The sequence below is a fragment of the Pithys albifrons genome, chromosome 1, assembly GCF_047495875.1.
Source record: "Pithys albifrons albifrons isolate INPA30051 chromosome 1, PitAlb_v1, whole genome shotgun sequence".
NCBI classification, from domain to species: Eukaryota; Metazoa; Chordata; class Aves; order Passeriformes; family Thamnophilidae; genus Pithys; species Pithys albifrons.
The window spans coordinates 8,059,913-8,081,040 of record NC_092458.1 but is presented as its reverse complement, the minus strand read 5'-3'; the positions used below and the strand labels follow the sequence as shown (position 1 = coordinate 8,081,040).

The 21,128-nt window shown below is 44.2% G+C and overlaps 2 protein-coding genes across 3 annotated transcripts in view; one reads left to right on the top strand and one right to left on the bottom strand.

Annotated features, from left to right (window-relative positions):
- PPEF1 (protein phosphatase with EF-hand domain 1) overlaps nucleotides 1-2,382 on the top strand; it is a 43,738-nt gene extending 41,356 nt beyond the window's left edge. Inside the window, exons 16-18 of the mRNA XM_071574159.1 lie at nucleotides 821-984; nucleotides 1,623-1,707; nucleotides 2,189-2,382. Of these exons, the coding sequence (XP_071430260.1) occupies nucleotides 821-984; nucleotides 1,623-1,707; nucleotides 2,189-2,382 (443 nt within the window). The remainder of the gene's footprint in view (nucleotides 1-820; nucleotides 985-1,622; nucleotides 1,708-2,188) is intronic.
- A 1,324-nt stretch (nucleotides 2,383-3,706) lies between these two features.
- Nucleotides 3,707-21,128, bottom strand: part of PHKA2 (phosphorylase kinase regulatory subunit alpha 2) — a 47,897-nt gene continuing 30,475 nt past the window's right edge. The window contains exons 22-31 of one of the 2 annotated variants that reach the window (XM_071555278.1): nucleotides 19,764-19,920; nucleotides 18,197-18,276; nucleotides 17,872-17,950; nucleotides 17,619-17,748; nucleotides 16,953-17,054; nucleotides 16,330-16,448; nucleotides 12,407-12,574; nucleotides 10,443-10,496; nucleotides 8,881-9,081; nucleotides 3,707-8,410 (exon numbers count right to left, since the gene is read on the bottom strand). In XM_071555278.1, coding sequence (XP_071411379.1) covers nucleotides 8,237-8,410; nucleotides 8,881-9,081; nucleotides 10,443-10,496; nucleotides 12,407-12,574; nucleotides 16,330-16,448; nucleotides 16,953-17,054; nucleotides 17,619-17,748; nucleotides 17,872-17,950; nucleotides 18,197-18,276; nucleotides 19,764-19,920 — 1,264 coding nt within the window. In that variant the 3' untranslated portion in view covers nucleotides 3,707-8,236. The other variant, XM_071555364.1, reaches the window with a different exon arrangement.

Here is a 21,128-nt window from a genome sequence, read left to right as displayed (position 1 = left end):
CCTGACCACAAAGGTGGTATTGGCAAGCCCCAGAAAACAGCTTGAGAGGATGAAGCTTTAAGTAGGAAGAAGAAAACTGAAAGACATGGGAAAATAAATGCTGTTGGGCAGAGTGTGGGCAGGTAAATCCAGTTTGAGAAGCTTAAAGGTCACCACCTTCTCTTAGGTGGTGTCCTCCATGTCTTCAGAAGATGTCAGACAGGGAGCTGGGGTCTCAGATGAGGGGGACCTGGTCTCCTTCTGAGTCTGGGAGGTACATGAGGGAAGTTGACTGCCTGTACCTCTAGCAGACACACTCACCCATGAGCTGCATGAAAGTCAGTGGTAAGTTAATACATGAAGATTTACGTAGGAGTAAGAAGTTGATTTCTACCACAAATACAACTTTTCCTTGTGATGGCTCCTCACTTGACTGTGCCCCTACAAGGGCACTCAATAACATGATGGTACTGTTTCTTTTGGCCATTGAACAGCTGTTTGACATATTTCTGTCTTGCTGAGTTTTCCAGCCACATGTCACTCTAATTGCAGCTCAGCTGAAATCTGAAGTACTCTTCATGGCATAATCTGTTTTTCTCAAAAAGTGTTAGAACACACTGAACATCATAATAGCATCACAGAGTTGTTGAGGTTGGGAGGGACCTGTGGAAATGTCTAGTCTAACCCCATGGCTCATTGTTATGAGGGCTTTTATCCTAGGGTTAACAGAAAATATTCATGTTTTGCAATGGTTCTCGAGAGTGGTTGAGAAGGAGTGCTGGTGACCGACGTGTGCTGTGCCACATTCCGCTTATAACCATGAGCTGACCCCTTCTGGCAGGCTGTATTTCTGTCCCTGACTGGGCTGCAGCGATGGAGTCTGTCCTACAGCTGGAACTGCCCTGGAGGATGCTGCGGTCTCAGTTAGCACAGATGAACTCAGATGGAGAAGTTGACTTCATGTCATGTTTTTACGATTTGAAAGTGGATCAACCTATAAAAGAGGTAAGGAGAAAAACACCTCCTTGCAAATCTTGGAGGAACAGCTTTTGGTGCAACTTGGAGCACAAGGCAGTGGTTTGGCCAATCGGGTAGACATCCACATCTGAACTGGTTGCTGAGCTTCCTTTTATAGTCACTGGAGAAAAATGAGCACTGCTAGAGTACGAATCATCATCCCCTGCTAAGGTAGATGCTTAAAATAGGTTGGATGAATCACATGCTAAACGGCTTCTTACTTTCCATTGACTCTCAAGGGCATTTAGATAATGTAGCTGAGGAGATGCGACAAATCCTGCCCAGAGCACTGAACCCTCTTTGAAATGAGCTTTTTAAACATGGTCCAGAGCCAATTCCCTACACTGTCTTCACTAGATTATCCATATTTCCACAAATAAATACTGAAGGTAGGAGGTGTGAAGGGCTCCTTCCCCCTTTGCTCTGCCATCTGAAAGTGACGGGGTTTATCTGATTATTCCTCAGAGCAAGGCAAAGTGTTATTCCAGGGAACTCGAGCATAAGGATTTTTTTTTAACATTTGACAAGTTAAACTAGGAAACTGGAACTGGATTGTACATACTCTGTTGGTTAAGCTAACTCAAACCAAGGTCTGAATGGCTTCCTGTATGCAATTTCAAAACCAGGCTGAGCCAGCTTTAGTGGAAACACTGTGCAGATACAGAAAGGATCTGGAGATCATCTTTAACATCATTGACAAAGATAACTCAGGTAAGTCTATGTAATTTTACTGTACCAGCTCTAGGAAGCATATACTAGTTATCTTTTCCCCATTGTGTTTCCTCTTTAAGGCTTCTAATTATAGAAGAACCAGAGGTGATGTCATTTTTCCAGTTTAGGGAAGACTAATTTAAGCAGCCAGGCTGCTACCATATAAGGGACAGTGCACAGAGCCTAACTTGACAAAAAATTTTCACATACCCCATTCTCCAGTACTGGTTTCACTCTCTGGGGGGCTTTTTCTCCCTTCCACTCTCACTCTCAGTATTTGCTGCTTTCTGAATTCTACTGGGAAAAATATTCAACCATTATCTAAAGTAAAAATGTACTTCAGTCACGAAAACACAAAACACACCAAAGCCATGGTAGACAGGTAACTTTCTTGCAGGGAAGGAAAGTGCATGCATGTATGGGTATATGCACGAAGGGGAAACAGCACAGGAAAAAGCAATCTGCTGTCTGTCTCCTTTAGGTCTGATTTCTCTTGAGGAGTTCAGCCAGACATGGAAACTCTTCACCTCTTACCTGGGCATTGCTGCACAGGATGAATCCCTTGACAAATTAGTCCTGAGCATAGACCACAACAAAGATGGCCACATTGACTTCAATGAATTTTTAGAGGCTTTTCATGTTGTTCACAGACTTGAGAAAAAGGCAAACTTGTGAAAAGGTGGAACTTGTGGGCTGTCTTGGAAGCTCACCCTCCTTAGTCATAAGAGGGCTGCTCAATATGAGGTGCACTGAGGTCACCATGTAAGCCTTTATTTAGTCCCTCCTGGATGATACATACCTGCTACTGATTGAGACAGAAGAGATGAAAACCCACTACTTACAGTATTACAGTGTCACTGGCGCACACTGCCAGTACCTTACAATTTACCTCCCCCATCTCCCACATCACTCTAATCCATGAACACTGCCAAGGTCACACCTTCAGTAGTGTAGGAAGAGACTTTGGTGTATTTCTGTCAGCGGACCATGGTGACAGCTGAGAGCGTTCGTGACCACAAGGAACATCTCAGACCATCCTTGGTTATGTAACAGGCACAAGAGATGCTGTCTGTGGACTGTCCAGTGCAGAAGAGGAAACCAGGGAAGAACCATCGAGTTAAAATAGGTAGTTCTGCATTTAAATCTGCTCTTCACATAATGGAGTGGAATTAAATCATTCTAGGTCATTATCTATCCTCCCAGAAGTTTACAGACAGTATCTTGGTCAAAAGGTGTTCACACTTGTGCTAGATTTCCTCTCACTACTGCTTACTCTTCCCCACACTTGTTGGGATTTGGAGATAGGAAACAGTTGTAACTTGTTACCTTAATGAAGGCTAAATCCATAGCATGTTAATGTAATGTACAAGAGATCAAAAAATAAAGCTTTACCTTTCTGAGTAATGTCTAAGTGGAGTGTCTTTTTGCCTGTATTTTGGTGCCTTGCCCCTGTCTATCACTTTTTGTGAAAATGAACTGGGTTTCTTAAAGACACGAGTGTAAGACAAAATAAATGTATTTGGTATTATGAACTTAAATATTCTTGCATACAGCTAAACTCTTTACCAAGAAAAGGAAACAGAAATTCTGAAATTGAGTTTTTGGAATGCAGGAAGATGGAAGAGTCCAGTGCCCCCACCTGCCTGTCTCCTTTCCCCTGCTGCAAGCCAATATTCCCATTCCTGCCACTATCACCCTGTCAGCTCCCAAGAGGGAGAATCAGGAGATCTGGACCTAATTCTTTTCCGTATTACACTCTGAAAGCAACACCAGGTCAGGAGCTTTTTGGTAACAGTATCACCTCATTCCGCCTTAGTAAATGCAAAGCACATAATTTGCTTTTTGGGTAGGAAAAGGTTCCAGCCTAGTCCCTTTTTAAATTTTAATAGCTAAAGATGAGCAAGGTAAATCAGCTTGGTTTTATTTAATAACTGTGTTGAAAGTACAAAAAACTGCATCCTTCCTAGTTTATCAGCATAGAATGTAACAGCAGCCTGGGCTTAAGGCACTGCTTTCTCTCTTAAACCTTATTTTCTACAATTAAATACAGAACACCTTTCCTGAAGTATTTTGTAACTCGACAGATGAGTGAATGAACATGCACACACTTATTTCTAAGAAAAATCTTTAATAGTGCAAACAAAATTTGCAGTAAAATTTTAAGGGCATTGGTAATAGTGTCTGTTTTAGCATGCAGTTATTCTAATCTGTGCACTGTGATGATCAGTCCCACCTTATTCTAGTGGAGTGACAAGGTTACACTTAAGATGAACAAACACCACTGTGTGTTGTGGGATTTTTCTTCCTACTGTTGGTTTCCATACTGTAGGTATGAAGTGACAGGATGGAATGGAACAGTGCAGCTCCAGAGTCCTCCTTTGCCACCTCCCCCAATAAAGAGGACAAAGCCAGGGTGTGCAGCAAGACACAGGAGCTCTGAAGCAGGGCTGACAGCCTCCAGTTTGGATGTCTCCCACTAAGGACACGTTCCTGAAGCTGACAGGAAGCTGAAGGGGACTTGCCTTGAATCACTCCATGAGAGGGGATGCCAAGGTACAGTCGCAGTGCAGTGCTGCACTCGGCAGGCAGCAGGAGGCTTTTGGGGATGCAGTACTGAAGTATGAGAGGAACTGAATCATTGAGCCAGTAAAAAAAGTGCCTGTCCTCTCAGCTGCTGGCAGCACACAAGAGCCCCCTTACCCCTGGCAGGGAGGGGACCTGTGAAACACCTAATGCCAGGAATAAACACCACTCGAGACTGAAACTGGGAGTGGGAAAAACCCCTGCTGCTTGTACTTAAATCCAAACTGTTAGAGCTAAAACTTTTCCTCTATAACACCATTCCCAAATCCTTTTAGTCACAATTCTATGCAGTGGATACTTAATATTACAGATGTGACTGGCCCTTTGAGCAGGAACTGAATCAGTTTGCAGATGAGTGCCTGAACTCTCATCCTACAGACGCCACCACTGGTGGCATCTCTCTCACACTTTCTGGGCAACTTGGCTCATACCTGTGGACCACACCAGGAAGTGCCCAAGGCTGGACCTGGACTGCCCCAGGCTCTGGCTTCACTCGAGCCCCTGGCTGCTGCTGGAGATGTGACAGTCCCACAGTGCCCTATGCCTGCAGGAGGCAGCCCAGGTACTTCACCACAGAAAGTGGCCACCGCTTTGTAGGGCAGACAAAGACTGTGCAGCTCACCTGCACCTTCAAGGAACAAGCAGGGCTCTTTCCCTAAGGAAGGAGACTACAATTAGCAGGACAAACTCTGTAATCCGCCCTTTAAGTTTTCACATTTATCTGTGGGACCAGCAGCTGAGAGAGATCAGTGGTGCTTTTGTCTGTCTAGTCTGACAAACTGGCGTCCTTCACACAGCAGCAGGGAGAAGGCAACAGCCCTGAGGCAGGGAGGGCGCTGGCCTGGAGGCGCTGGGCTGGGGCCAGCATGCAGTGTGAGCTCTGAGCTGGATACACATCACTGTGCAGCGAGTGGCCCCACCCCGTTTGTGTCTCCAGGCACATCTGGCTGCCTCTGGCACTGCGTAGGTGCTTCTGACCCCACAGCTGCAACCTCCTTAGGGCAGGAGAGCCCGTCAGGCTGGGACAAGCATATCTCAGGTGGGTCTGTTTTAATTCATTAATGCCTTGTTTCTGAGCACAGGATGTGACTGTTCACCTTTGCTACCTTTTCTTAAATTTGAGTTTCCAGGGTCTGGAAGCTGCCAGTGTCATCCTCCTCTGGCTCCCCAGGGCAGCAGCACAGCCGAGTTGAGCCTCTGCCAATTAGCTCAGCCCCACACAAACTGCAAAGTGCTCCTGTATTTTATCTGTGAGCACACCCTCACCACTGCCAGTGCCAGCTGTGCTTTGCAGCAGCCTGACACACACAGTGGATCCTCAGCAAAGCAGGGGGTCTGTTTAAAACCTTACCTGCTTAATTAGCTTTGCACTACATTGTGACTCTGACTGGGCTGGTTTTTCAGTCTGAGCAGGAACACAGCAGCAGTTGAAGCTGTGCCTGACCTGGAAGTAACGCAGGTTTCCCTTCCACTGGCCTTGTGGTTTAGAGTCTCACCCTTCACCAGCAGCTACCTAAACTCTTCAAATTACCACATAAATACTTTCCAAGTGCCTGCATTTCATGTGGTAATTTGTTATGATCATCATAAGTATACCACAACCCAAGTCATACTGTGAATTTCATATTAAAGACACCGATGACACTGCCATGAAAACAAGAAGTATTAAGGGGTGTCCAAGTATGTCAGGCCATACATTTCACTGTTTTAGACTTCAATGCAGCTGCACATAAAACCAACTACATCACCTTTCTTGTTTCTGAAAACAAGATCACACTGTAGGTTAAAAAAAAAGAATTAAAGGTCTAAATGAAAATCATCTTGCATTTCTCACAATCTAGGATTCCAAAAGAAAAGCAAAAATAATTGCTACTAGTGAATTTTCATATGATACTGGATAGAACAAGAAACCATCACACCAGTTCTTGTGTCCTCACGCACTGCACTGTCACATCTGCTTACACCAGACAAAGAATTTTACTGTCATTTACTGGGAAACAAGTGAACTCTCACAGTACATATGAAAATGAAAAAACCCAAACCAACTCATAATGACTTCCACATCCAAGTGCTAATTGTACCTGAACTGTCACTTTATGCTGCCCCTTCCACAGGCCCGTGGTTCTCATGGTGGTTAACGCAGAGCACCCAGTCCAAGGGCTCCTGTGCCTCTGGACTGCCGAACTCCTCTGATCTCTGCAAAAGTATGACAGTCATCTCCTAATGCCTCCCACACCTTCACTGTCTTGAGCCAATGCCCAGACATTGCTACAGCAGCAGTGGCTGTGTAGAGGGCCAGCAGGCAGGGTGGCACAGCCACCAGGAGCTCAGGCCTCCCTGGGACCATCAGTGCTGGCAACTGGCAAGCAAGACAGGGCGTTGTCATTTTGTCAAGGTATTTCAGATACCTGCATAAAACGGGCAACAAAAACCTCACTATCAAAAGCACCACATGCTATTGTTACAAAAAAAATGCTTTTCAAATCCTATACAAATGGCAGTTACGTTTTGAAGGAGTGGAGGGGAGGCTCACAGAAGATGCTTATCACGCTAATTAGCTCAGAATATACTTACGTTTTACAGGCCTATCTGCTATTTTCCCCTCTACCTGGCAAGACAGAACTGCTCTGATCCTTTCTGCTCACATGGCAGCAGTGCCAGCAAACCTCCACGCTGCTGAGGGAGCCTGTGGCCATGGACAGGCTGACGCTACTGCTGCTGCCTGAGCAGTCACACAGATGCTGGCACGTGGCAAAGCCAACAGCACCAGCACCTGGAAAACACAGCTATGCCTGGGCTACAGCAGGGCTTTTCCTCTCCAGAGGAATTGTACTTGTTTTCAGTTTGAATGGCCATGGAGTCACTGCCCTGCAGGACACACCTATTCTCCCAGCAGCAGCTCAAGAGTTTCCAGTGGACAGATTCAGGGCACCAGCACTAACCTGTGAATTGTCTGAAGGAGACTTCCAGGCAGCCCAAACCCTTACTACTTCTGACCAGAGTGACTTAAAACTAAAAAGAAAAATAAGAACAAATGGAAGAAGGACTAAAAAAGAGAAACATCAAAGCCTTCCATAAACTCATGCTGTGCTGGAAGGGCCACAATGATGCCATTCTTAATTCTGAGGCTGTTAGCAAGGGAAATGATTCGGAGACTTGGAAAGGGTGCTTGAGTGGAAGCTGTTTATCTTGCTTCATTCAGAGGAAAGGATTACAGGCATAGAACTGTCTATCACCTTGGAGAAGCTGGAATCTTCAGATTTTGCCTCCAAAGCCTTGGGGATGCAGGGAAGGAAGCTATTTGGTTCAGATTAGACAGATGCAGCTTCCTGACAGAGGCTATCCTCTCAAATTAGTGGATATTGCAAGATGTTCGTCTCTACTGGCCTTAGCCCTGCATTGACTAGGTGCAAATGACTAGAGAATCAGGAAATATGTGTATTAGAAATATCACTGCCTTATTTCAAGTTACTCCTGTTCCTCTAATTTGCCTTTCCCTGGATGTTTCACACTGTGCATTAGTGATTCACAACGATTTACATTTACACACAGCAGGAGAAAAATTAATGAATTCCATCACTTCCCCTATTTGAGAGACTCTATGCCTGAGATGCAGCTTCCTTGTTTTATTATGCCTTTTGATCTCCACAGAGTAATCAGGGTTTTCCCTCTGGCAGAACTGTATAATTCTTGCTACTTTACTATAAATTACATTTATGCACTTTGGGCAGAATAAGCCTCATTATTTATTATGTCTCACACACTCTCCCAAAACCAGGCCAAATTCCCCCTCCCTGTCCCCGGCAGGTGGGCACACACAGAGCATGGCCCCTGGTGCCACAGGCTGAGGTAGTACATGGCGCACACACACAGGCAGCAACCAACCACGAGGTTCATGGCAGGGGAGAAAGAGCTCCTGAGCCTTCCTGCCCACATGAGGCATCACTTACTGCATGGCACAGCCTGTGCTAGGCAGAAAATCGTGTAAATAAATAATTATGGCTTTTGTTAGGTATGTCATGGTGCCATAGGCCCCGCTTGGTGCACTGTCATAAAAAAAGTGGCAGATTCCTGTGGCTACATCCTTCTCCAAAATAGTGCCAGTAGCTCCGAATGATTTCTGAAAAGACACAAGCAAAGAAGTAGGGCAAGTCAGGCGTGAGTGCTTATTTATTAGGCAAAGCCCACCATGTTATGATTTTCCATTTGTGCTGAATACTGAAAGCAATTCTCTTTTCGCTTATGAAAACTTTAATCAGGATTATTACAGGGCCACATGGCCCCATGGCTCAGTGTAAGTAAAGAACATAAAACTGCACGGATTTCTGTCCTCTGGGGGGAACAGGTGGGATTACTCAAATATGGGTAATTCTAAAGCCTTGACAAAGCAAATCAATTTTATACCCTTTAAATCTCCCACAATTCTTAAATTAGTTTTCCAAATATATTTCTGGAAGATACTTAAGTGATTCTATCTGTCTTTGTAGGGGAATGAACCAGGATAAGATCAAGGTCATCACACATATTAAAAAAGGAGCAGGGATAATTTTCAAAGGAGGAAACTTGCTGACCACTGTCCTTTGAACTCACCAGCTCCTGCAGAAACAGGTCATTGGCCATGTGCACGATCCGATCCACGTGGATGATGCCCCCAATACTGTTCACCTCGATGTCAGAGAGGAACGTGAGGACCAGAATAGCTTCCACCAGGAGCTGCCTGTACTCAGGCTGGGGGACGTGGTTCAGCACTGACTCCACGTGCACAGCAAACTTGATTTCACATGGGGTCATCTGGCAAGTTTGAGTGGAGATGGAAAGAAAAACTGACAAATCCAAAAGACTAGTTCCCCCCATCCTGCAAGCACTGGAACATATGCTCCTCTCTGCACATGGGGGCAGACTGACTGGAGCAAAATGTTTGTGCAGCTTTAGCACTTACAGAAAGTTTTCATGTTGCTAGACCTTGATTCTGCAAACAGTTACACAACTTCCAGAAGCTGCTCCAGCCCTGCAACCCATCACACACATATCTCACTTACATAGAGGGCTGCTGATGTTTAGCTGGCAAATTAACTCTTTGCTCCTCGAGCTGCAGTCTCCCACACTGCATTGTAAGTATCCTTCTGGCATCACAAGTTAGTTGCAAAGCCAAACTTGCTGTTACGTTTTAAAAATAACAACCTGCTTAGAGGGGTGATTTTTAAATAACCCCCTAGAGCTTTGCCACACAGAGGTATCACTATACTGTTTGTAGAGCAGCTTAATTTGCACTGGCACATCTCTGTGGATGTTATGCTGCCTTAGGAGGTTTGTGCTTATTTCATTCAATTCCTTTAAGTAGCAAAATTAGATACTGTCTAGGTCTGACAGGCTAAAAATATAAACCTATTTATCTACACAATAGGGACAAATAAAGCTCTCCTTTCTGAAAAAATCCCGAAGAGCCAGCATTTAAATGTGGCAGAAAATTCCAGCTCCTCTCTTCAGCTGTTGCCATCATCTCTCAGAAGAAAAGGAAGCCAGAGACAAATCTGAGGGAACCTGACAGGAAAACAGTCTCAAGCACACAAGCACCTCTCTTGCACTGATGGATTACTGTTCACAAGAGTTTGTTTTATAAATGTGAATTCAAAACTTACCAGAGCACCAAAGGATAAACTGGCAATCAAACTAAGGCACAAAAAAGTAAGGAAAGCCTATGGAATTAAAGAGTCAAGGCTTTGGTTACAAACAATCATCCTTAACTGGTATTTACTTTTGAGACTGCGAAGCCAAAACACGCTGGCTGCTGTTGCAGCATATTAAAACAAAGTAAGTGGCCAGGAACATGTCTGCTTTACTCCAAAAAGTCTGTGGTGTCTCCTCAGCGCCCCTCACAAAGGACTGACATCAGCCGCCCTCTCTCACACCCTGTGGGCACATGGGGACAGTGAAGGTGTGCAGGAGGCAGGCTCAGACTGCCACAAACACTCTCCCAGGGCTGCCGGGCACAAACGCATCTGCACAGGCCCAGGGAAGCCAGCAGAGGTGCTGGGGAAGGACCAGATGTTCTAACCTTGAAACAAGGCTCTGCAACAGCAGCCCCACTGCGCCTCACACTGCCACACCAAACACTGCACACATGGCTGAAAATCACTGGCATTTTACCGTACCTCTCGTGTGGTTGAAGAAGGCAGGACATACCCATCAATGGACAGACCATGGCACTGAAATAACAACATTTCGACAATGAACAGAAATTGCAGTTCTTGCAAGTAAATCTTCTAAGGGTTCTCTGTTTTAAGTCAATATGTAACAACTTTCAGACAGGAGAAAAAAAAAGTAAAGCAAAATCCCCCAAATGAGACCAAAAAAACCTGTTCAAAAATATTATTTCATCTACGCTGAAGAAGTTATTATGTAACCTGGCAAACGTTAGAAATAGCCTGACATGACACACAAGAGAGTGCTGTGTTCCAGCCCAGAAATGGAAGCAGAGGAAAGTACTTAGAGAGCCACTACAGCAAGAGGCACACAAAGGAGGGAAACAAATCAATGAAAACATGCTGCTTGAAAGGATGTAGAAATAAAAGACAGGGCAAAAGCATGACAACAGACCACAAAAGCAAGAACCTTCCTTTTTTCTTTTCTGCTGAAGCAAGATTTAGTTTTGTGTTTCAGATCCAGGGCACCACAACTCAAGGATGTCAACCAGTGGAGCAGAGGTGGTGTTAGAAGCACCACATTTTAGTGGTGTAGAAGAAAAGAGTGACAAAACCTAAGTGGTGAAAAGGCAGGCTAAGGAGTGACACATCTGGGTACCTGAGGTACAGAAACAAACCCCAAGAAGGGGAGACAGATATTATGAATAGTCCAAAGAGATTTTAAGAATGAAATACTGAAGACAAATTAGAAAAGCACAATTCATTTTAATAGCCAGAAAAAACATACAAATACTCCCAGCTATTCTGTTATGTCAGAAATGATGCTCACTCTACTGAAAGATCCCATTAGTAAATAGCCAAGAGGTCACATATGACTCATCTTGGCTGACACCAACACTAACAGTTTCAGTGTAAATGATTTTAGAAGACTCCCAAAACCAGCCTAAAGTAGTGATGCAGACTTTTCTCGACGAAGGAGGCACGAACAGCTCAGTGATGCAAGGTGCTGAATGCTGGCTTGCATCCAACAAAGCAGAAAAACAGGTGCACGATCACTATGTAATAAGTAAAAATTCGTAATTCCCCTCTCCTCCTTCCTGGAGAGTTGCTTCAACGCATTTCCAAACCCCTGATCTCTGAGGTGCTGGCAAGGACTTATTTTTCACTTAAAAAAACCCCCAAAAATTGTTAAGAATGCCATACAGCTCAGAGGAGCCAGCAAGAGCTGTCAAGACATTCTAGAAGAGTCAGTGCAGTTTCCTACTTAATTCCTCACAGCCTTTCTGAACCAGAGCACAGAACTGCATTTCACTGCAGTGCCCCTCAGCAGTGCTGACAACGTGCATTAGGCCATGGGATGCATGTTCAGCCAAAATTCTGCTTTGGTGGTTTCTGAGAAAAACACACTTACAAAGAAACACATGAATTTACGTTAACGGCACCTTTTTATTTTCAAGAGATGGGGTGGTGCCGTGGTGTAAAGGAGAGCACTCTGGACTCTGAATCCCAAGGTTGTGAGCTCAAGTCTCAGTGGGGACCATCCCCTGGCAGTTCAGCCTCCCTGCCATCCCATCCCGTCACATCTCGGATGCTCAGCAGGGTCAGCTCTGGTTAGTACCGGGTGCTGTGACAGTCCCAAGGACTTCCCTGTCACTGTCCAAGCTCGCTCAGCCGGGGCAGATGGACCTCAGGACTTAAACGGTGGGGCCAGTTCTGCGCACGCTGTGCCTCACCTAAAACATCCACTGTGCAGGCTGGAAGGGCACGTGGGGAGAGCCCTGCCCAAAGCTTTGTTCGTGAAGTCTGGCCATACACACATACATGTTCAAGAGATGTACTTCCACTAATGACTCTCATTTCCACCAGTCTTTCAGCTGGAGACCAACTCCTGTCAAGATGCCACCTCTGACCACCACCTCCCCAAGTTACTGTACAGCTTGCTTTTGTCCTGCTCTCCACAGAGGCCAACTTACCTTCTGAAGGATTTTCCACACCTTCTCATAAAAGCCAACAGGAACTCTGTTAATAGCACCATCAAGCCTCCTCCTGCGCAGCCACTGCCCCTTCCGGTCACCCCAGCTCATGTCTCCACTGGAGCCAGTAGGAGAAGTGCTCGTGGGAGATGACGGAGTACTGCTCCTCTGCAAGGACATTAAAGCCTTGGTTAATTGCTTTCTCCCACCTGAAGTGCCATGCCCAGACAATACATTTTTGTTACAATGCTACCTCAGACCCAGGGAAAGAATACAGGCCACAGTGTCAGACAGGATGATAGAGTGGGATTGATCTGTATCTGTCCCCTTCACAACAGGCTTCACTTCTCAAGAACTTCAGGCGTTTCTCAACAAAACAGACAAGCAGTTGAACATGGCATAACCCAGTAAACTTCAGTGTCTGGTTTAACATAAGACCTGACTATTTTAACAAGCACAGGCTGGCTTCCAGGGCTATGTCACTGGTGTGCAAGATGGAGAAATCTGCAGGTGGGTCTGATTCACCAGGACATCCGGCTCAGTGTTGTAAAAGAACCAAAGGGCCTGTGAGTCCAGCAAGAGAGGTCTCCCATGCAAAAGCTCCACTAAAATAAATAGATTAGAAATTGACTTCATGTGGCCATGAAATCATCATGCCTGCCTCTCTGGAGGTCTCAGTCTTATTTTCCTTTATTACCTGTATTGCTCTGTTATTTCACCCTACCAGATTTGAACACTAAATTAGGCACCAAATGCCTTTTGAAGCTGTGGCACTACCACCAAATTGTTGTTCTGATTTCCACTTCCATCAAACACACAGCTGAAGCCTGCCTTTCTGCACTGGTATATAGGAAGGAGAGAGGGAACAGCAACCTGACAGTTCTCAGGCCAGGCCATGGGGCTGGTGGTGCTCTGCAGCTGGGTACTTAGGACATGTGGGAGTTGTGCCACTGACAGTAAGTCTGAAGATGCAGAAAACCACCCAGTTCAAAGGACATGCACAGCTGCAAACGTTCCATCTCTCCGTGACACATTTGGAGCTTCAGACTTACTTTAAATTGTTGAGGTGTCTGTTGGTAAAATAGGTAAGCAAATTACAGTGAGAGCTTGGGAAGAGCTACAGTTCTCTGCCTTGACAGACTGCTTGAGCAGATACCCATGCCCATAAAACCCCTGTCTCAGCAACTTGAAGCTATTCTGAGTTCCTGAAACTGCCAGCATTTATCAGTGCTGCATTACTTTGAAATACTGAAGACACCTGTAACATAATCCACTACCAAGCAGCTAAATCTGCTATAGTACTTTATCTGCTACAACTGCTTAAGCTTCAGAGGAACTAAGTGGATCTAAGCACGAGACTCGACTTCTATTAAAAGATTACTAATGAGAATTGGTTCCCAGTGAAGACGAACAAGACAAAGAAGTAGGGTTTGAAAGCAAGGTTTTGAGAAGCCACAGGAGGTGTCTAGACCCTTGCACAGACAGACCCAAGACATGCACGCACACACACACACACAGGGTGAAGGGCAGGGCAGAGGTACAGACGGTGTTTTACCATGGAAGCGAACATGGACATGGAGTGCCCCTCATGAAAGAACTACAAAACAAAACCAGACACCAACATGTCAGACAGACAGCCATGACAGAACTGAACACAAACAAGGTTACGTAACCCATCTGTACAAAGTCAAGAAATACGGAATAAGCTCAGGTACTCGGCAAAACTGCAACAACCCCTGGCCTCTTAAGTGCTGCACTTCAGCTGATCTCAGGGCAGCTGCTGCTGATTCCCAGGGTCACCATGAGGCAGACCCTGCCATGCCAGGAGACTGTTTGGCAGCCACAACCTGCCCATGACACCCACTGAGCTCCCACTGAGCATGGCCAACACAAACCACCAGTTTGAGCTACATGCAAAAGCTTCTCTGTGACTCAGGGCTGGGGTGAAAACCAACCTCCCCACTCCATTCCCTATTTGTTGCAATGCCAGCAGCTTCTCTGCACAAGGGCATCTTGCTGCAGAAAGACTGGAGGCTGCCAGCTGGGTGGGCAGCACTAAACAAACGGCTGCAAGGCAAAAGTTTTGCTGAATGGATGCAGCACCTCAGACTTACAGCACTTTTCTCTAACTGCCCACCCTAAGCCATGCCCCCACATTCAGTGTTAATGGCTCACACCCAGGCAAAGCCTTGATGTTCAGATTCAAGAAAGAACAGCAGCAAATGAGAGCTGCAGTTGCTCAACACGTGCAGAGACCTTAGTACAAGTACTTGGAATGTTCCCTATAACAACAAAGTTGATCCCACATCACCCCACCCAACCCCCTGCCAAAATTACATTACATTAGGATTTAGTAAATTATTCAGAGAATGCAGTGAGATGTGGTAGGAAGCAGCATGAAAGGCAAAGTGAAGGGAACAAAAGTAAAACCAGCCAACTCCTCCTCTGTGCAAAATACCAAGTTTCCATGTAATGCAAAAGCAATGCATGAATTACACTTCTAATGTCAACAAAGGGCCAAGTATTTCAGCTCAGGCCTCTCGCTGCATTTAGAAGAAAATAATGCTGCCACCTAGTGCCTTGTCCCTCCTCCTTCCCAGACTGGCCCCAAAAGCAGACACCCACTGCAGGACTGTGAGCCCTGCTAAGTCACTTCAGGGCTGAGGCAGAGCAGTCAGCAGCACCCCCACAGCCACAGCTGCACCACGAGGCTCTGCCTCAGCGGCTCTCAGGGAGCAGCACGGCTCACACACAGCAGCCAGGCAGACACCCCACGTGTTTCACGGGGGCCTCTGCTTCCCTGCCTGGCATGTCCTGTGAAGAATCACTAACTGATCTTTATTGCCACCAGCAAATGCTCTGTGTTAAAACCATTCAAACATGCCACTCCTGTTTTTAGGGTTGATTCAATCTGTTTCTTGCAATCAAAGGAAAACACCAAATAATTCCTTAGACGAGGCTGCTCAAAGCCCATCCAATCTGACCTTAATATTTCCAGGAACAGGGCATTCACAACTTCAAGGACAACCTGTCCCACTCCCTCTCCACCTTCATGGTGAAAAACTATTCCTTGTACCTAATCTAAACCTACCTTCTTTCAGGTTAAAACCATTGTCCCTTGTCCTGTCACTCCAGACAAGCCTTGGTAAAAAGCATCTCTTCATCTTGTAAGCCTCCTTTATACACTTAAAGGATGCAATATGGTCTCCCTGGAGCCTTCTCTTCTCTAGATTAAAAAACCCAGGCTGAAAACCAGAACCATTCTTACAAATGTGTTTTATTTTATCACTACCTTCTTATTGATCTAGAGCAAAAGAAAATTACTAATAGAGACACAAAATAGAGAAATCAAAACCCCTCAAAACAAAACCATCAGTCACATTCATTCAAAATAGTTTGTTTGCATTTTCTGTGATCTCTCCATATGCTCAGTTGCAGTGTAATTTAAAGTACTGAACTTAAATATACATATAGATATGTGTATATGTAAATTCCAGCAATAACCATCCTCTATTCCTGAAGAAAAAGAACTGGAAGAAAACAAACCAAGATTCCTTTTCCACAGGTCTCTTTTTCAAAAGGCATGTGTTCCCCTTTGGAACTTGGGCCAAGTACAAGAATTTACACTGCATGAAAGCTTCACTTTGTACATCTGACCTTTCCTTAGCTAAAGATGATAAAATAGCTGTTTTTACAATGGATGCCATGAATGCATTAGAGTTTGTTCAAGTTTTTTCAGCATGTGAAACAAGAACAAAACAGGCAGCACACTTTTGGTGGAAACATCCCCTAACTGCCTTCTGTTTAGTGATCAGCTTTAAAATCAAAGCAACTTTGGAAGCTTCTGTCATGTAGCAAGAATAAAACCTAACAAAACAGAATTCCAGAACAGCTGCACTTTCTGATGAGCAGAAAACCCTCACCTGCTTCATCTCACTCTTCAATTTAGTAATACCACTTCTTTCTGTTTTGGTCGCTCCAGAATGCCCCATTTCATGAATAGAAATCGCAGGGCTGGATGAAGAGGAATCTACAGGTCGCACTAAAAGAAGCAAATGGACATTTTTAACATTCTAGGGGTAGAAAAACAGATGAAATTGTATCTAGATGTTAAATACATATCCCTTCAGAAGTGTGCAATTCTCCTGGTGACAGCATCCTTTCTAATTATGTCAAGAGCTCAAACCTGATTGCATCAAGTAAGGTACCTGCATCCATAGCTGGGTATCTGAGACTGATTTTCCAAGACACTGAGCACCTGTAGTTTTAAAAGATGTCAATAGTTGCAATGAGTCTGTGAGGGCCTACATATGAACCCAGGAGACAGCTGATGTGCCAGTCAAGAATATCTGGGCATCACAGATGTGCTTCTTGAAGGCAGGTCAGGTATGCTCTTTTAATGGCTTTTGTTCTGATCACATCAGATTTCGTCATTTTAAAAGTTTTGTCTTGAAATTATTGAAAACTTGATAAAATCTTATTCAGTGCAGGAATCTAATTTATAGTTCTCACTTAACATATACAAGTACCCAAGTGAACAACTTACAGCTTCTTTCGACTCCAAATTCTTTCCCACTGAGAATATGGTGTAGGAGACTTTTCATATCAAAGGGGCTTAGATTCATCAAACTCTCTGAAGCTTCTTCACCTAGTAAACAAAACAGAATGAAAGACAAGCATCACTGTGGGAAAACAAGTTAAAAAGCCAACTAAGAAACCTGCTAATGACCAAAGGCCAATCACATTCAATTCTGAGGCTGGTGCTTCCTTTTGAAAATTAATACATAGAGTCACATTTCAATACATTTCAAGACTAAACAATAAACACTGGATGAAAATAACACTATGTGCATTAACGAATATTGTGTTGTATCTTGTGCAAAAGTTCACTGAAGCTCATGATGAGAAAGCAGGATCACTTGGAAAGGCATTACAGCCATCTCCCAGCAGTGGATGACCTGTAGATCGAAATTACAGAGCTAGAATTATTCCACAAAGAATGCCCAGTTCAGTTTGAGTAAGTGGGTGACAGGGGGGAGAGAGGAATCTTCCATTAAGTAAAAAAAAAAAAAAAGTTTTTCAAAGTCTGTAACTGCACATATGAATGAAGATATTAATAAAAGGATTTAGCACATATTAATGAAAAGATCAACCACTAAGGATGAACCAAAAATGACACTGTAAGTACCCTAATGATAAAATTGCCTCTTACCTGAGCATTTCAGACTTCGAGCCAGCTCGGTGGCCATCACCTGAATTATCAGACCGATGCGGAGCCTGAGCATCTCCACAAACAGACTAGGCTGTGACCGGACGTACATCGCCAAGTACATAATTATTTCCTGTAAGGACAAATCCATACGGACACCCATTCAAAGTGGCCCTTCTTGGCTCTCCCAGTCCCAGAGCAAACACTGGTGCTGCTCTGGGCACAGCCAAAGAAGCCTTTAACACACACTGCACACCTGTGTCAGGACTGCAATACTGATGTCTTGGCCACTGGCTTCATAGATGAGATCTGTGAGCTCCTCGGGTGGCAGTGGACTGCAAGACAAACCACACAGAGCAGTGACTCAGTGCCAGTCAGCTACTAAAACTCTTGGGCAAGCACTGGAATCGCCACCCAGAAAACATCTTTGCACCACAAAGGTGCCTGCAATTCTGCCTGGGTGGCTGCAAATCCTTTTGAAGGCGAAGAATAAATTTTATAAGAAGATAATAGCAGCAGAATGGTATGGCAGGAAGGGAAGGTCAGGCTGCTTCTGTAACTGAGGCAGAGATCCAACTTACGTGGTAATGATTTTCTCACGGGGTTCTGGTGGCAGGCCCACTGTCAGCTGCTTGTGGTGTGACAGAAGGTCTGTGCATGCCTGTCATAAGGGGACAGAAAGCAAGAGACCTTTCTCTGAGTTGTGGGGAAGTGATACAGCTTTTAATTCCCCAAAATGATGCATCTCCTTAGCGATTTTTAAGTGCATTTCTATTAATCACCAGGCATGCAGTTTCAGCAAATTCTGTTAACTAGTTGCCAAGGATCTCCTGAGGTCAACAGGGACATGAGAGTATGACCATGATGAAAGTTACCTCCCCACTTTCAGTGAAATCAGCAGCATAATGTTTAGGGATTCCAGTGGGGCTGGCAGATCAATAAGGGCTTTCAAATCCTTTATCACATGATAAACTTTTGTTCTTTATTTAAGGCAAAAAGAATTTTAATCAATGAAAAGTTTGGCAGTATAAACTAAAAAAAATTCCTGTGTACTAATATATCTCTTAAAACAAGCAAACACCCAACATACTGCATCACATGCCAGAATTAGCCACTGATACACTCTGAAATAGTTACTTCCACCAGTACCACAGTGTTTACTCTTTTATATCAACCTCCTTTAAAAGTAGGTGTTCAGTTTACTTGTTTTAGCATCCTGAATTGAAAACCTCACAGAACAATGTCCCTCAGATTTTGAAGGGCCTATTTTCCCTCTCTTATCATGGAAGAAAACAGATCATCTCTACCCTTTCCCTCCCCAGTTCTTTGTCAGTATCTTCTCAAGTTAACACACATGTCTCTCTGTGAGTGTGTCTGTCCTGCTCATCCACTTTGTCTTGACAATGGAAAAAGTTATGTGCTTAATGAAGTATCATGCACAGTGATTATCACAAACTGCTTCCCACAGACAGGGCTGCCACTGTAATAGGGTATTCTAGGTGTGACAGTCAAGAGTTTTGAAAACGGCCAGGAATTAGAGAAAGAGCTCTTTAGAAATATTGAGGGTTAACTAGGAAATTGAATGAATACTTTAGAATACTTGATAGGAAACATTTTTATAATGTTCAAAGTCAAATCTGTACTCTTAACACTGGATATTTCTTGCTACTATTGAATAGTCCCAGATATTTTAATGCCTCCAAACATCCATGCCCATGGCACACTGTCAACCCAATGGGATGGAAACTGACAGAACATATTTTTGTGTCATCACCAGCCCCTTAACACAGCATTGCTCGGAAAGTGTTTGTGCCATCACAGCAGCCACAGACAATTACCAGTGACAACGGCAGCTTTCAAAGCACGTAATTAGGCTTCTCCAATTAACAGAGATGAAATAAAGCCTTCACAACCATTTACAGTGATAGTGTGACATTCTCAGTCCATGCCAAAATTAGCACTGTTCGCAGTACAGACAAAAGGTAAAGGTGCCATAATAAGACTTTAGATCAAAATAGCAACCGATGTTTACTTAAAAAGGTTTGTATCTTGTGAAGTAAGACCAGAAGAAGGGCAAGCACAAGCCCTTGGTAGTTTTATCTCTCTTCCTAGGCAGGAAACTGAACCAGGATTATTTATATTTCATACCTCAGCCAGGACTTCCACTCTCTTTTTGAGTATCCCGGAAATGTAACGGATTAAGCCCCACTCTTGATGGAGGCCTGCCTTCCTGTAGAGCTCGTTGAGCAGGCAGTGAACAGTGACTCCAAACTGCCCATCCAGCTCTGTGTCCCAGTCAGCACCTCTGCCACAACGACACAGAAGGTAATTGTCATCAGGTAGGTGTAGCCACTGCTCAACCTCACCACACAAAACGCAGATGGACTCTGATCACCTCACTCACACTGCTGACAGAATTGAATACTGCATGGGACATCTGGGCCTTCACCTGAGATCTGTTACATGTGAACAAAACTCTCTTGGTGCCAGAACTTCTACACTCATTTGAGCACCCCCTTAGCTGTGAGCCAGTGACTTAAAAGTAACCATTTGAAGGATTTCACACCAGACTTTAAATTGAGCATTCACGCAGACAGTGTGCTGGAGGAACACTCCACATAGTGCCTTTTCAGAGCAGAATTCAGCAACAAATTCTGCTGAAGACTACACTCATTTTTCAGATGCCTCAGGGGAAGTTTTTTGCTCTGCCTCTTTCTTAGCTATTAACTAAGCTTCCATGCTGCTTATGCCATTACTGAAAAGCAAAGGAGATTTTTGTTCCTCTCCTGTTTTTGAAATTTGCTGCATTATGGCTTTTCTTTGGTAATGTTTTGAAGTGTCACAGAATGACTTTTCAACCCCTGCTGAGACAGAGTCCACCAGCCTGCCCAACAGAGACTCCCGTGGTGAAACAAGTCCAGAATATGAAATTAACCGTGTTAGATGCAGTTAAACAACAAAACGGTGTTTTTGCAGGATTTCCTTTACTCTTTAAGAAAGGCTGCTAAACATTTTGCTTGGGAAATCAAAAAAGATCAAAGAAGAGGTCCTCACAGGAGACAGACTAAAATAAACAAAAATACAATCTTTGTAGCAGTAGGGAAGACCATCTGTGATTAACACATGCCTGTCTTTGCACTCAAAGCCAACTGCCTGTCGGCTTTCAGCGATATTCTTCTGCACAGGAAAAAATCCCCCAATAAATGCACTCCAGAAGATGATTCTATTGGTTTGTATTTGCATTTTGTTCCTGTCAAACCTATTTAAATAGGAAGTGTTTACTAACCCCAGCAATTGGGTCTGGACTGGACCAAGAAAGTTTTGAAAAGTGCCAAGTCTTAGCCAGTGGTGCACTTAACATGCAGAGGGATTAGAGGAAAAATAGTGACCACTCTTCAAAATTGCATTTTGCTTGTAGTTAGAAAATGACAAGATTAAGTTTTCTTCCCTTCTTATGTATAAAAATCACACCAAATTTTTGTGAACTTTAAATAGAATGCCATAAATATAGCA